The 16,724-nt window shown below is 38.5% G+C and overlaps 1 protein-coding gene across 1 annotated transcript in view; it reads right to left on the reverse strand.

The window, feature by feature from the left end:
* The window catches only part of LOC107455537 (uncharacterized), a 53,144-nt gene that overhangs the window by 11,438 nt on the left and 24,982 nt on the right, over positions 1–16,724 (reverse strand). The window contains exons 8-14 of the mRNA XM_071181869.1: positions 11,397–11,635; positions 9,556–9,702; positions 8,925–9,172; positions 8,495–8,834; positions 8,272–8,395; positions 5,690–5,986; positions 2,826–3,187 (exon numbers count right to left, since the gene is read on the reverse strand). Coding sequence (XP_071037970.1) covers positions 2,826–3,187; positions 5,690–5,986; positions 8,272–8,395; positions 8,495–8,834; positions 8,925–9,172; positions 9,556–9,702; positions 11,397–11,635 — 1,757 coding nt within the window. The remainder of the gene's footprint in view (positions 1–2,825; positions 3,188–5,689; positions 5,987–8,271; positions 8,396–8,494; positions 8,835–8,924; positions 9,173–9,555; positions 9,703–11,396; positions 11,636–16,724) is intronic.

Consider the following 16,724-nt stretch of genomic DNA (forward strand, 5'->3'; position numbering starts at 1 on the left):
GGCCGTTCTATTCCCACTGGGTCTATTCCCCATTGGCCTCCGTTCTATTCCCATTGTCAGTTCTATTCCCACTGGGTCTGCTTCCAATTGGCCTCCGTTCTATTCCCATTGGCCGTCTATTCTCACTGGGTCTATTTCCCATTGGCCTCCGTTCCATTCCCATTGGCCGTTCTATTCCCACTGGGTCTATTCCCCATTGGCCTCCGTTCTATTCCCATTGTCAGTTCTATTCCCACTGGGTCTGCTTCCAATTGGCCTCCGTTCTATTCCCATTGGCCGTCTATTCTCACTGGGTCTATTTCCCATTGGCCTCCGTTCCATTCCCATTGGCCGTTCTATTCCCACTGGGTCTATTCCCCATTGGCCTCCGTTCTATTCCCATTGTCAGTTCTATTCCCACTGGGTCTGCTTCCAATTGGCCTCCGTTCTATTCCCATTGGCCGTCTATTCTCACTGGGTCTATTTCCCATTGGCCTCCGTTCCATTCCCATTGGCCGTTCTATTCCCACTGGGTCTATTCCCCATTGGCCTCCGTTCTATTCCCATTGTCAGTTCTATTCCCACTGGGTCTGCTTCCAATTGGCCTCCGTTCTATTCCCATTGGCCGTCTATTCTCACTGGGTCTATTTCCCATTGGCCTCCGTTCCATTCCCATTGGCCGTTCTATTCCCACTGGGTCTATTCCCCATTGGCCTCCGTTCTATTCCCATTGTCAGTTCTATTCCCACTGGGTCTGCTTCCAATTGGCCTCCGTTCTATTCCCATTGGCCGTCTATTCTCACTGGGTCTATTTCCCATTGGCCTCCGTTCCATTCCCATTGGCCGTTCTATTCCCACTGGGTCTATTCCCCATTGGCCTCCGTTCTATTCCCATTGTCAGTTCTATTCCCACTGGGTCTGCTTCCAATTGGCCTCCGTTCTATTCCCATTGGCCGTCTATTCTCACTGGGTCTATTTCCCATTGGCCTCCGTTCCATTCCCATTGGCCGTTCTATTCCCACTGGGTCTATTCCCCATTGGCCTCCGTTCTATTCCCATTGTCAGTTCTATTCCCACTGGGTCTGCTTCCAATTGGCCTCCGTTCTATTCCCATTGGCCGTCTATTCTCACTGGGTCTATTTCCCATTGGCCTCCGTTCCATTCCCATTGGCCGTTCTATTCCCACTGGGTCTATTCCCCATTGGCCTCCGTTCTATTCCCATTGTCAGTTCTATTCCCACTGGGTCTGCTTCCAATTGGCCTCCGTTCTATTCCCATTGGCCGTCTATTCTCACTGGGTCTATTTCCCATTGGCCTCCGTTCCATTCCCATTGGCCGTTCTATTCCCACTGGGTCTATTCCCCATTGGCCTCCGTTCTATTCCCATTGTCAGTTCTATTCCCACTGGGTCTGCTTCCAATTGGCCTCCGTTCTATTCCCATTGGCCGTCTATTCTCACTGGGTCTATTTCCCATTGGCCTCCGTTCCATTCCCATTGGCCGTTCTATTCCCACTGGGTCTATTCCCCATTGGCCTCCGTTCTATTCCCATTGTCAGTTCTATTCCCACTGGGTCTGCTTCCAATTGGCCTCCGTTCTATTCCCATTGGCCGTCTATTCTCACTGGGTCTATTTCCCATTGGCCTCCGTTCCATTCCCATTGGCCGTTCTATTCCCACTGGGTCTATTCCCCATTGGCCTCCGTTCTATTCCCATTGTCAGTTCTATTCCCACTGGGTCTGCTTCCAATTGGCCTCCGTTCTATTCCCATTGGCCGTCTATTCTCACTGGGTCTATTTCCCATTGGCCTCCGTTCCATTCCCATTGGCCGTTCTATTCCCACTGGGTCTATTCCCCATTGGCCTCCGTTCTATTCCCATTGTCAGTTCTATTCCCACTGGGTCTGCTTCCAATTGGCCTCCGTTCTATTCCCATTGGCCGTCTATTCTCACTGGGTCTATTTCCCATTGGCCTCCGTTCCATTCCCATTGGCCGTTCTATTCCCACTGGGTCTATTCCCCATTGGCCTCCGTTCTATTCCCATTGTCAGTTCTATTCCCACTGGGTCTGCTTCCAATTGGCCTCCGTTCTATTCCCATTGGCCGTCTATTCTCACTGGGTCTATTTCCCATTGGCCTCCGTTCCATTCCCATTGGCCGTTCTATTCCCACTGGGTCTATTCCCCATTGGCCTCCGTTCTATTCCCATTGTCAGTTCTATTCCCACTGGGTCTGCTTCCAATTGGCCTCCGTTCTATTCCCATTGGCCGTCTATTCTCACTGGGTCTATTTCCCATTGGCCTCCGTTCCATTCCCATTGGCCGTTCTATTCCCACTGGGTCTATTCCCCATTGGCCTCCGTTCTATTCCCATTGTCAGTTCTATTCCCACTGGGTCTGCTTCCAATTGGCCTCCGTTCTATTCCCATTGGCCGTCTATTCTCACTGGGTCTATTTCCCATTGGCCTCCGTTCCATTCCCATTGGCCGTTCTATTCCCACTGGGTCTATTCCCCATTGGCCTCCGTTCTATTCCCATTGTCAGTTCTATTCCCACTGGGTCTGCTTCCAATTGGCCTCCGTTCTATTCCCATTGGCCGTCTATTCTCACTGGGTCTATTTCCCATTGGCCTCCGTTCCATTCCCATTGGCCGTTCTATTCCCACTGGGTCTATTCCCCATTGGCCTCCGTTCTATTCCCATTGTCAGTTCTATTCCCACTGGGTCTGCTTCCAATTGGCCTCCGTTCTATTCCCATTGGCCGTCTATTCTCACTGGGTCTATTTCCCATTGGCCTCCGTTCCATTCCCATTGGCCGTTCTATTCCCACTGGGTCTATTCCCCATTGGCCTCCGTTCTATTCCCATTGTCAGTTCTATTCCCACTGGGTCTGCTTCCAATTGGCCTCCGTTCTATTCCCATTGGCCGTCTATTCTCACTGGGTCTATTTCCCATTGGCCTCCGTTCCATTCCCATTGGCCGTTCTATTCCCACTGGGTCTATTTCCCATTGGTCGTCTATTCCCACTGGGTCTATTTCCCATTGGCCGTCTATTCCCACTGGGTCTGCTTCCCATTGGTCATCTATTCCCACTGGGTCTATTTCCCATTGGCCGTCTATTCCCACTGGGTCTGCTTCCCATTGGTCGTCTATTCCCACTGGGTCTATTTCCCATTGGCCGTCTATTCCCACTGGGTCTGCTTCCCATTGGCCTCAGAAATGACAGAATTGCTCTCTTATCGTTACCCAGAGGGCAATTGTGGCTAAGCCACAGCAGCGGAGTAGCGTCGCCCACTTCATACAACCACAAACTCGTTTATAGAACGGGTTCCATTTACACAATCTCACATAATAAAGGACATAGAACACACAGAGAGAGAAAGTTACATTCATGCTTACGGTGGGATTCGAACCCATAAACCACTTTCCCCGTAGCCTAGTACAGGAACCACAAGACCAGTGATTGGCGCAGTTATGAGATTGACCAACTATTAAATAATTTCTTTTGCAACACATTGTACTCAATTAATGCACTACACACAATTAATCTCATTTAATATAATGTAAGCTGATCAGCGTTCTCGGAAAACTAAAATCTGACAGTAAGATTTTTAAATAACGAATTTTTGAAGGAACACTGATGTACCTTGCTAATTTAATAACATAAAATAATTTCTAATTTGGTCTCTAACATAAATACTTTTTTTAAATAATTGCAAAGTTTATTTTTTCCTTTGACTACCCGATTGACGCTTGTCACTCGGGTATCAGTAGGGCATATTAGGTGGGCCAATGCTGCTCCCATAGTAAGGACAGACAGTGTGAAGAATGAAGGAACATTCATGCCTTGTCCGGGATTCGAACCTTGTCCGGGATACAGGACATTTCTGGTATGAGGTCAGCTCCCTGACCACTATACAGTCCGGTCGGCATAATTGGAAAGTAAAAGAGGTGAGTACAAGAATGTTCTTTTTGAAATTTTGCTTTTTTTTAGTTTTTTGAAGACGCTGTCAGCTTAGGTACTATCAATAGAGGTTATTCTAGACTTTTCGGAATAGGTTTTATTTTTGTAAATTTCGCTTTCTGTTCTGAATCTGTTTCTATTTCTGCTGCAAGGTACTATTTTTGTTTCATGATCAAATGCGAAGAAATACAAAATAAAGAATAGTCTGCAATATACAAAAAAAAACGTTCAAAAATTAAATCCAACGTGTTTTAATGTATACTTAAAAATAACTGAAACAAGTTAATTAAGTTTCATTAAAGGAATTTTTCAATATGTATTAGACAAAAATTTGGTAGCACTTGTAGACTATCTCTATGCTTTTAGCAGCAAGTGTTTTAGAATATTTTACATGACAAAACTGTTAGACTGATTTGTAAGATCATACTTGAAACTTTCAGAAATGGTGTTCTTTTTACCCATGCAAAACTTACATCTACCAAATTAAATTGAAAGCTTCTTTTCTTCTTCAATATCACCATAATTAAACAAGTATTTTTATGCAAATATAGCCTGATTACTAGGATGTCAGGCTTGTGTTCGTGAGAAAGGGAGTTTGAATCCCACCAGCCAAAGAGTCCCCGTGCATTAAATGGTGACTGCTGCATCTGATGGGGTCACTAGGTCCTCCAAGCTCACATAACTGGGTACTGAATTGGAGATTATTCGCTCTCTAGTTCAAGTCAAAATTACGATCTGTGGGGGAATGAATGGGTACTCCCTGTAAAATAGGCTGACGTGTGTGGCTGAAATCCTATTCTTGGCCATAGACGGCGCCACTGGAAAAACAAGAAAACTATCTGCCTTAAAAATCATCTTGATATCAAGCAGGATTGCTGGTACTAGCCAGTCGCATTAGCAACAACAAGAACAACATGTAAATATCGCAATTCTAGAGAATGATTTTAAAATTTGCTGGTATTAAAGCTAAAAAGAAGTTATTAATTTCCAAAGTTCATTATAATTTATCCGAATTTCGCATGAGTAGAAGCACACCATTTCGAAAAACTTTTTAAATGTGTTAATAGTTTTGCCACCTAAAATCTTTCAAAATATTTACTGCTAAAATAAAAAAGGTAGATTGTTTACATAGAGTTAGTAGGGTAAACTAACCAGTGAAGGAACACTTAAGCTTCGCTTGCCTTTTTAAAAATCATATTAATTTCAAAATTCGTAATTTTAGTTAAATGACAGTATCAACATATTTGTTACTAATTGCAAATTATGTAAAAAAATTGTAGAGAACTTACATAATATTGTTTTAAAGTTTTGGAGGTTCAAATAACAAGTAGTAAGAAGACCCAGTGAAGGAACAGCTCTTACCAGTGAAGGAACACAAAATTGCCCAGTAAAGGAACACTTAATTTTGGTTATATTTTAATGCTCTTTATGAATTCATTAGCCATACAAATATATAAAAACAAGACTATTTATGAAATTATAACATACAAGTACTTGTAAAATGCTAACTTCATTCTGTAATCATGAACTAGAAATTAAAGTGATGTTAAATACAAAATAAATTTTAAAAAATCATTCTTTCTTATAATTTGACAGTCAAATCTAAATCATTGTGTCATCCGATGCTGTTTATTATCATTATTATTTTATCACCTTTTTGTTTACTCTTTTTCCTCTTATTTCTTGAAGCTTTTTTTCTTTTTTAAGTATTTTTTCTTTCTTTTTCTTTTCCATGTTCTCTTGTTTTAACTTTTTTTAGATCTTTCAGCCTCTTGAAATTTTTGCCATTTCTCTGAAGTTAGTGCAAAAGGTAATTTATTCGTTTTTCTTCTTATTTGACCTTTCTTTTTATCATCAATATTTGGCCAATGTAAATGGTTCTTCCAAACTTCTTCTGATTTTTCAGCAACATTTCTAGAATGCCTTTCTCGAAAATAGACGGGGGAAAGGTGTCTTGAAGTTTGAGGCAAATCCATCTCTTGTTGACTTATATCTAGAGGATCTTTAGAAGTACTGATTTTACTTACAGAATCATTTCTTTTTTCAACTAAGAGAATCAGCATGAGGACTCATTTCAAATTCGATATCTAATATGCATTCATTATCAATACTAGCTTCAGTTCCTAAGTTTGACTTAACCAAGTGGTCTTCTTTTAATACGTGCTTCTTCCATATTGAAAAAAGTACAGGCTCTTGGACATTTTCGATATTAGACTCTTCCGTCAATGCTGTGTTAAAAATTTACAACATATCTTGAGGGATTTCCCTCTCAAGCTTCTGAAGAAATTGAGTATCGTTTCTGTTTAACTTTGTTTTTTGTTGAGGAACTTACTTCTAAATTCTAACATTGTAAAGTAGTTTCTATAAATTATATAATCACGTTGCTATCCTATAATGATAGCTTATTAGGAGTTCTTGGTGCAAAAGCCAGCGAAAAAATGTTCTATTTTTATGATTATATTTAATTAGTTTTCGATTTGTAAACATAGTTTATTAAGTTGCCTAACATTTGATGTAACTACACACCCCGTTAATAAATATAAATTATAATTTTTTCATAAATTAAGCTATTAAATTAACATTTTGAACTGAAATTATTTCAGGAATTATTCATACAATTTTTAACAAAATTTCGGTTGTCCTCTATATAGCAGAATTACTTATCCTAGAGTCATGTAAAATCATATATCACACATTACTGTTCATTCACTGGAAGTATTCCCAGTGTAGGAATATGCCTGTTTCTTCACTGGTTAGAAGCTGGTTTTTGTCTTTTAAACAGAATTTTGATGTATAATATGACTAAAAGTACAAGAAAATTAAAAAATTTCTTTTATTTTCATTAACTGGGAGAAAAACCCAGTAAAGGAACACTTGTTCCTTCACTGGTTTTTCATCGTTTGGTGATCCAGTGAATAAACACCCCCTTATCTCAGTACTTGATTATGCTATGGTGCTTTAAAAAAAATAAAACGTAACTTCAATAACTATATTTTGAATTCTCTTTTTCACAGTGAGAAAAATAAGACTATTACATGCAATTAATTCCACTTCAAACATATAATTACAAATACTCACCTTATAATTTTTTCAACGAAACAAGGTGTTGCACAGATAATAACAAATTCAAAAATTTTTCCAGAGAAGTATATTTGAGCAGGTAATCCAAAACATTGCTAGATGACCTCCTATTGTTTGGCAGTAAGCTATTGTTACCAATCAATCTAAAGAAAAACTTTCAAAATCTTATTTTTAATCAATATATATGAAATGTTCCTTCACTGGGTCGTGTTCCTTCACTGGTTGGTTTACCCTATAGAAGTTTCGCATTCTTTCGTCCAGACCCATGATACTGGGAAAAAAGCAAAAACCATGTTTCAAGGAGTTGTAGTTAAAGTTATTAAAGTCTTCATCAGCCGCGTTTTGCAAAAGAAGAATTTTGATAAGAGTGAGATTTTAAGATAAAATATTTTGGGAAGGATCCGTTAACGGATCACAATTTCCCCTAAATTGATCCCTGATTACATAGATTAATGTATAATTAATTACACGCAGAATAGTATAATCCTGAATACCCGACTCTTAACTATATGATAACATGGTTACCGATTTCATACATCTATATAGATAAATATATCGATGTAGGTAAAAGGTAACCTTATGGTTACCCTTTACCTGCACCATAAATCTAACCTACATCACGAGACTGGCCGATGTTGAATCTATACCATAAATTCAATCAATGGTTAATCGATATATAAAGTCACCGTGATCTGTACTATTACTGATAGTTTGGTCCCGCAGTGGACTGATCGTTAAGACACGGCTTGCAGCAGATCACCGAAGTCAGAAATCACTGGTTGCTGTCAGTGTGCGGGTGACCACTTGGATCTGCGTAGGGACCTAGGGTGTTCGGTTTTGGTCCTCGTTAAACTGTTCTACCGTAAAGTGCTCGATTTCGAGTGCAGGTCGTCGGGCTACCGAAGCAGGAGTGCCATCCCCTCTGCAGAGGATCTAAATTGTGATGGCATGTCTTCGGATCATCCTCAGGGATGTTTCCCAGACCATCGCCAATAGCCCATTGTGCAGTTCTAGTGCTGCGTAAATGAACTACAGCAACAACAACAACTAGTGATAGTTTGTGATTGATAAATCGCGTAAAACATGAATCACGAAGTAATGATCATTAATCACGTGATGACTTATTACGAAATCATTCGTAATCTACATTAATAGGAATGTATTACGAACAATCTGAGCATAAAGCGTATCAAAAGGAGCTTTTAACATAAGTCACAGTTAAACTACTAGCAAGTATCAGTTAAAGAATACCTGTTATTCGCCCAACTTTGAATCCTTGATCTTTGACCCATTTTCCAGCATAACCTGAGGCATGGGCACCTAAACTGTGTCCGACTATGTGTACCTTTTTTGGATCGAAGCCAGAAATCAAGCCCTGAAAATCAAAGTATTTGGGAATGAGAAGTTACGCTTTAAAATTAAAGTTAAAAACATTGACGGAATTGGTTTTAAAATTCTACTTCACTCTTCTTACACTCTTTTGAAGTTGTATTAGATTAGACATACGACTGGAACGGTAAAAGAGCTTTGGTAGATGAGAACAGACATACGACTGGAACGGTAAAAGAGCTTTAGTAGATGAGAACAGACATACGACTGGAACAGTAAAAGAGCTTTGGTAGATGAGAACAGACATACGACTGGAACAGAATATAAGCTTTAGTGGTTGAGAGTATATACGATTGGAACGGTAGAAGAGCTTTGGTGGGTGAAAATAGACATATGAATGGAACGGCAAAAGAGCTTTGGTGACGGAGAATAAACATATCATTGGAACGGTAAAAGAGCTTTGGTGGATGAGATTAGACATACGACTGGAACAGTATAAAAGCTTTAGTTGGTGGATGAGAATAGACATACCAGTGGAACGGTAAAAGAGCTTTGGTGGATGAGATTAGACATACGACTGGGACAGTATAAAAGCTTTAGTTGGTGGATGAGAATAGACATACCAGTGGAACGGTAAAAGAGCTTTGGTGGATGAGATTAGATATACGACTGGAACGGTAAAAGAGGTTTGGTGGTTGAAAAGATATGCGATTGGAACTGTAAAAGAGCTTTCATAGCTGAGAGTATACAAGCTTCTGGAATAGTAGAAAAGTTTTGGTGGTTGAGAGGACATACAATTAGCACGGTAAAAGAGCTTTCGTGGCTGAGAATAGACATACGACTGGAACAGTAAAAATGCTTTTGTGGCTGAGAGGACATGTGATGGAAACGGTAAAAGAGCTTTCATGGCTGAGATTAAGATATACGACCGAAACGTTAAAAAAATCTTTGGAGACTGAGAATCGACATAAGGCTGAAATGGTACAAAAAGCTTTGGTGGAAAGAGAAGAAATGGGACTTAGACAGTTGAAAAGCTTTAATGGTTGAGAAAAGTCAGAGGGTTAAAAGTCTGTAGACAATAAACACATTTAGAAATTGAATCAAAATGCCTTCAAGTTTTTCTTAGAACTAATTTTTTAAAAAATCTTCAGATTTTTTTCGTTGGGACTAGAAGTTTTCTTTTTTTTTTTAAGAAATATGACTTACCTTTAGCCTTTTTATAAATACGCCGACCTCTTCACCCACTCTACGCATGTTGTCCATGGCTGTACCATACCATTTTCCATCCAATCCCGACCAGTCTACTATAAAGACGTTACATTTCTCCTTCTCAATCAACGCATTCTTTATATCCTATGGAAAAGAACAAAATTAAACTAATTGAACTGATTTATTTTATTTTATTTTGTAACGGTCGTTGAACAGTCAATCCAATTTTTGGGGTTTACGAATACTAATGTTCAACTCCTTAACCTTGTAATTTTTAACACGTTTTTGATCAAGTATTGCGAGAAATTCGCCTTCGTGGAGAACTTTTTGATGGAATAACCCTCATTTGCGTTTAATGGAGCGGAAAACCACGAATACCTCCTATGGTTGGCAAGGGGACTCTAACCCATAACCCGTCTACCACTGAGGATATTTTACATCAGCACTGTAATCGGTGTAAGCCGGATGTGGAATTCGTACTGACCAGCTATCGCTGAGATTCGAACCTGGCTCATCTCATTGAAAGGCGAACGCTCTATCCTCTGAGTCATCACGGCTCAGCTGAATTGATTTGAACTAAATTTAAGATCTTAATGAAAGAAGGAATCAAGTAACGTTCTAAAAGAAAAACAATTTGGGTCTAAAAATATTTCATGGTCAAATGTATGTAAATGTTATCAGCTTCAAAAAGCTGTTTTGGTATTGTCCAATGTAAACATCTATCACGCATGCTATCTCTGTATTTATTTAATTATTATTTTTCACTTACAACACACACATTTTACATACATTGTTTACTTACAACAGTACATTTTATTTCTCATGCAGTGAATGAGGGAAGGTTATTCACTTATATGAATAAGAGCCAAAATGAAGTAAAATTCATTATCTTGAAATGAATTAGCATTAAATTTTATCTGAAAAGTTTGCTTATTAAAATCTCATTTTAATGTGAAAATGTTTGTAACTATTGTGTATATTGTATAACTATCGTATCCCTTGCTAAAATGTCTGGGCGCGAGGCTAGACTAGTGGAACTAGTCACTAGACTAGTTGCACACGCATTAGACCGACGGGTCCAAGGTATGTGTTACAAAACCAATTAGCATCAATTACATTTCCCAGTACACAAAATTAAATTTTTTCCTTTACTTTTTTTTGTTGTTGTTGTTAATTTACGTCGCACTAGAGCTGCACAATGGGCTATTGGAGACGGTCTGGGAAACATCCCGGAGGATCCTTCAGTTTTTAGAAAAACTGTAAATTTTTAAAATATTCCAATAAATGATACTTTGGAATTATAGTCGGATAAGTAATAATAATTCGAATTCAGTTTAGTTTTTGCAGGCAATTTGAAAACTACGTTTGAATTGCACGAATGTCCAAATTCAAGCAAGTAACAAGTTTTGGAAAAAAAGAACTCGAAATGCAGTAGATCTATGTAGATTTAAATAGGGTAATTTAAATTATAATTACACTGTAGGAGTTTTATTTCTCTCGTTTTGAATTGCCCTGTTTATGCTTAAAAAAAGAATCCGACCAGGTGACCGAGCGGTTAGCATGCCTGACTGCGAAACCAATGGTTGCGGGTTCGAATCTGATCAGGGTATGCATGTTTCTTTCTGTGTTGTCCTCTGGTGTTTGAATGTGGACCACCCTACGAACCTGTAGTTTCAGTGCAGCGTGTAATGTTGCTCGCCTTTCTGACTAAGATTCACAGGTACCCACCGTTAAAGAGCAACACTTCCGGCATCTTCCAAGTCAAATGAACGAGAGTTCAGTGCGTGACGCTAAAATAAATTCTTAAAAAGGAAAGTGAATCCACTAATTCAACTTACAATAGGCCATTGAGCATTTCCACCTAGATAGCCGTGCAATATGAAAACAGTTTGAACTTCCAAATTTATGGTGCTCTTGATTACAGCCTCAAAGTCCGTAAAGTGTCTATTGCTTATGATAGTGCCATCCAGTTTTTTAGGAGTGAAATATCTGAACTCCGGGTGCTGTTCTTCTGCTACAATGCATTGTGGATCGTCATCTTCTCGAGCCTCTTCTGCAAATCTTCGAAATACATTCCCTAAATCGAAGAAGCAAAGGTTAGAATAATCTGTAACATGCAAGCAGGCAGTATTTAAAGTAGAAACGTTTAAAGCCCTACAGCGTGGAAGTTAATCACCCGACTCGTAAAGCAGTGGACTTATCGTAAGGACTCGGTTCCCAGTAAAACACCGAAGTCAAGCATCGCTGGCTGCAGTCAGTAAGCGGGTGGGTGACCACTTTGATCAGCCTGCTTAAGGACCGAGAGTTCTACCGTGAAGTGCTCGACTTCTGGCCCAGGTTGTTGGGGGGAGAAACCATTCCCTCCGCAGAGGATCCAAATTGTGATGGCATGTCTTCAGATTATCCTCAACGATGTTTCCCAGACTGTCGCCAATAGCAAATTGTGCAGCTGTAGTACGACGTCAAATTTACAACCGATACTATTTTGACCTTTTGTTTTCTATTTTGAGAGGAAATAGTTTAGGGTTTTGCTGCTAAGTTGGCTCTGCAGGTTATTTTCATATTAAAACAGGGATAGCAGGTACATAAAATTAGTATTTTCACACAGTTTGATAGAAAAAAAGCATTTAACATTCACAACTGCATTTTACATTTTCATTTTCCTTTCCCTTATATGTAGCTTGTTGTAAGATAATTTTCATGTAGAAAAGTCCATGTCTTAAGGTCCCGCAGTGGACTGATCGTTAAGACACGGTTCCCAGCAGATCACCGAAGTCAAGCATCACTGGCTACGGTCAGTGTGCGGGTGGGTGACCTATTGGATCAGTCTACTTAGGGACCGAGGGTGTGCGGNGATACTATTTTGACCTTTTGTTTTCTATTTTGAGAGGAAATAGTTTAGGGTTTTGCTGCTAAGTTGGCTCTGCAGGTTATTTTCATATTAAAACAGGGATAGCAAGTACATAAAATTAGTATTTTCACACAGTTTGATAAAAAAAAGCATTTAACATTCCCAACTGCATTTTACATTTTCATTTTTCTTTTCCTTATATGTAGCTTGTTGTGAGATAATTTTCATGTAGAAAAGTCCATGTCTTAAGTCAGTCCTACTTCAATTAAATATCTGTATGCTATTACCATAAAAGAATTTTTTTTCAGTGATATTGAAACATGAGTATTCAACGTTTTCTGCTACAGTCTTGATAAAACAGATATTGTTCATTGGTTTCGTGGTACGAACTTGACAACTGTTACAGACATCCATCTCTCGGCACATAAGGCATGATGTCAATATCTAAATGCTTGAAAAATGTTTTTTGTACTGGCTATAACTATTTTACTCCAAAAATAGTCTTACAGCATCATTTTGTTGATGAACTGAATTTAACTACAAAACAGGCTGAGTTTGATTTATCTTTTAACACCTTTCTTTTACATGGTCATTTTTTAGTTTAGAACAGGGGTTTCCAACTTACATGAGGTAGGGGGCCGTATTTAAAAACACCGGTCAAATGGCGAGCCACAACTTTATCAAAATTTTATATAGAACTCTTTTATTTCGAGGGAACATTAAATATTGCTGTCAGATTTTTACCAAGTCGTGCAAAACAAAAGTATTGATTTACAAATTAAAATAAGAGGTAGATTTTCAGAAAATTTTGTTGCATATTAAAAAATTCTGACTATAATAACTTTAATGTGCGCCAATATAATAAACAATTAATAAGCAACAGATATCACACTGTTAAGTTATATAACTTTAGAAGGGTTGGTATTAAAACTTGCAAAGCTCACAGAATTCTCAATGAAAGAATTGAAGTTTGTCTGCTACAACCACCAGAGAATGGATATGGACCTAACCTAATACCAACCCTACTGATCCATACCCTTGGATATGGATCAGTTGTTGAGAGTCTCAAGAGAAGAGTCAGTAAGACAGTTTATATTGTTATTCTTTTTAAATTTCATTGATGAAAATACACTTTCGCATAAGTATGTACCTCCAAACATTGATGTGAATTTTAGGCCGAATTCCCGCAGATTCGGAAACCTCTCTTTATCTAACAATTTGAAGAAATTAGTCCCTTTCTCCTCCCGCGTTTGCAAAAATACATCTGCTGCAAGTTCGCACAGTTCCAGATTAGTTGGGTGATCCTCAATTTTAGCTCGAAGATAGATTTTTCTTTTTCATAACCGTCGTTGAACAGCCGACCCAATTTTGGGTTTGCGACTACTACTGTTCAACACTGTAGCCATGTAATTTTGAACCCAATCCAGAAGACAAAAAAACTCCTGGATCAGTACCCCCAGAAGTATTGATTTGTTATGGGAACATGGGGGATTTTGAGACTCGACAGATTAAACGTGCATCAGTCACCATTTATTACACGGGGAGTCTTCGGCCTGCGAGGATCGAACCCACTACCTCTTGGGCATGGGCCCAGTGCCCTACCAACCAGGCTATCCCTGCCTTCGAAGATAGATTATAGATTTTTTACGAAAATTTTCCGCAAAAAAATGACAACTAATAGTATATATTAGTTCACGGACCACAAAAAAGGCTTCGCGGGTGGCCAGTTGGTAACCACTGGTTTAAAACATCAATCTTGAAAAAAAATTGCCTGTTGTCTAACTCTTTATTTTTCATAGATGCGTGAAGTAATTAGTTGAGCTGAAAATAAAATCGTTGTATAAAATAAAAATTTCACTTGTGGATATCACAGACTGCAATGTCAATGCAAAGAAACACTCTATGGATAGAAGGTTCTTGTGTGGGGTGCAATGTAGATCTACCTCCTCGTGGTGCACCCTGGTAACGCTTTTGCGGCTAAGTGATCTACAACTCTGGCTAGTTCCTTGTATATGATGCTAGTTTCGACTAGCTTCTGGACGCGACTGCCTCCTTCAACATCTTCATCGAATTCATGTTGCACAGACCCCTTTCTGTAAGCTCTGTGACATGCAGGAAGAGATGGATGCTGACCGCATTCGCCGTTGTCCGGTACTGAAGGACATCTCTTTGTGCGACCGTTACTGGCACGCGAGGGACTTATTGAGTTCATAGACTTTTTCTCGCCACGCCTGTTATGCGTTTCTATTCTTTATGTTCTCATTTGTTCCTCCCCTTTTGCGGTTTGGAGGTCTTTCTGTAACTCTGGTCATTGGAAATTAAAAAAAAGGTTCTTGTGTTGGGATAACCTCGAGAATATTTCACGAGTTTCCTATTCGTGCAACTCTAAAACGGAATCTTCAACGAAAGCGAGTTTGGCCTAAGGGGTTTTTTATTTTCAGAGTTAAATTCAAAAAGTGTTGAGGCACACTAAACTCTAATTTCAAAACGTTTGATATTCGTATAAAAAATGCCCGAACTTTTAGTCGATCTCTTGGAGCCTCCTTTAGTCGAGAGGTATCGTCCTCCCCTTATACACTGTTTAGCGTGGAGGTAGAGGGTTCGGACCCCACCATAATTCGATGCATCTTTGTGATGTCCCTCCCTAGTTTGTGCTATTTATTCTTCAACTTGACTTCCCGCTGTGGACTGATCGTAAAGACACAGTTCTCAGTAGAACTCCGAAGTAAAGCATCACTGGCTGCGGTCAGTAAGCGGGTGGGTGATCACTTTGATCAGACTGCGTAGGGTTCGAGGGGGAGTTAAACTGGTTTACAGTAAAATGCTCTACTTCGCGTGCGCGTCTTCAGTCAACCAAAGCGGGAGAGCCATGTCATCTGCAGAAGATCGAAATCGCGATTGCATGTCCTCGGATCATCCTCAAGGATGTTTCTCAGACCGTCGCCAATAACCCATTGTGCAGCTCTAGTGCGACGTAGATAAAATACCTATCTTCAGCTTGGCAATAGCTTAGAAGCGGCAATTTGAAATGAGCATATAAACTGTTTATGTACGTGTAACGATAACAAAAACAATAAACAAAGCACAATCAGTGAAAGGCTAAACTAACTTCAATTACAGGTACAATCTATTAATAATTTCATTTATAATTTTTTAAATCCATTTATCTATCATAACATTTATATTTTCACTTATTAAGTATTTTACCGTTATAAGGTGTGCAATTTGCGGCAAGAAGATTGGAAAACATTATTGTCCGATGCAGTATTTTTCCGGATTTTAATCGAGGTAAGTTTCTAGTAAACTAATAAGTATTTTGTAGCTATAAAATCTGATTAAATACTGTAAGAGCTTGATATAACGGCATTGATATATTACGAAAACTTCGCTATTGCGACAATTTTCTAAATCACCGTTGAAATGCTAATAAAGTTACAGAACTTGTATTTTCATGACGAGTTAAACAATACTAAAACTTCCGTTATTGCGACTCTTTTTTTTTTCTTAAAGAAATACATTTTTTGCTGGAAAAGGTAAAATGGAAGATATTTTTATCTATTTCTAGTATTAACGACAAAAAATGAAAAATGGTTATCATTTCACCATAATTGCTGTCTATAATATAAACCTTTTATGTTTGTTTATAAAGCAAATTATAGACAGCAAGATGACAGATACGGTTCGTCACAAACTTATTCCCCCCAAAATGAACAAAGGGCATTGTAAGGAGTGTTACAAAGGAACACCTGCTAGTAAATGATGGTCAAGATGACCCACCTAACACGCTCAAAATGTTTCCCCCACAGAGTTACAGAGGCTATAGGGTTATACTTTTTAAGATTATGTTCTGAATGCAAAGTCATAAACTTCGTCCGATCTAATATTTTAAAATTAGTTGCATTATTTATATTGTAATTAACTAATTGTAATTATTTAAATTATTTCCGTTGTTTATGACTATGATTTAACTATTACATTCACAGCAACAAATTAGTTAACAAAAAATGATTTATCAATCGAAAACAAATTAAAAAGAAAAAAGTGCATTAACATTTAATTAATTTTGTAATTTTACTCCTTTAAATTTGTTAATGTTGAGCAAGACATTTTGTAGATGCATTCTAATCATAATGACATGAAATGGTTTTTCGCTCCGCAAAAACATATTGAATCAGGAATAATTTGTGATTTACATATTGATTCTGACATAGATTTGAATTTAATCATGAATATAAATTTTCAGTATACAAAAAATTAAAATTAACTTTATGATATTAATTTAATTTTAATGATAAAGCACAAGGTATAAAAAAAA

The sequence above is a fragment of the Parasteatoda tepidariorum genome, chromosome 6 (assembly GCF_043381705.1).
Source record: "Parasteatoda tepidariorum isolate YZ-2023 chromosome 6, CAS_Ptep_4.0, whole genome shotgun sequence".
Classification (NCBI taxonomy): Eukaryota; Metazoa; Arthropoda; class Arachnida; order Araneae; family Theridiidae; genus Parasteatoda; species Parasteatoda tepidariorum.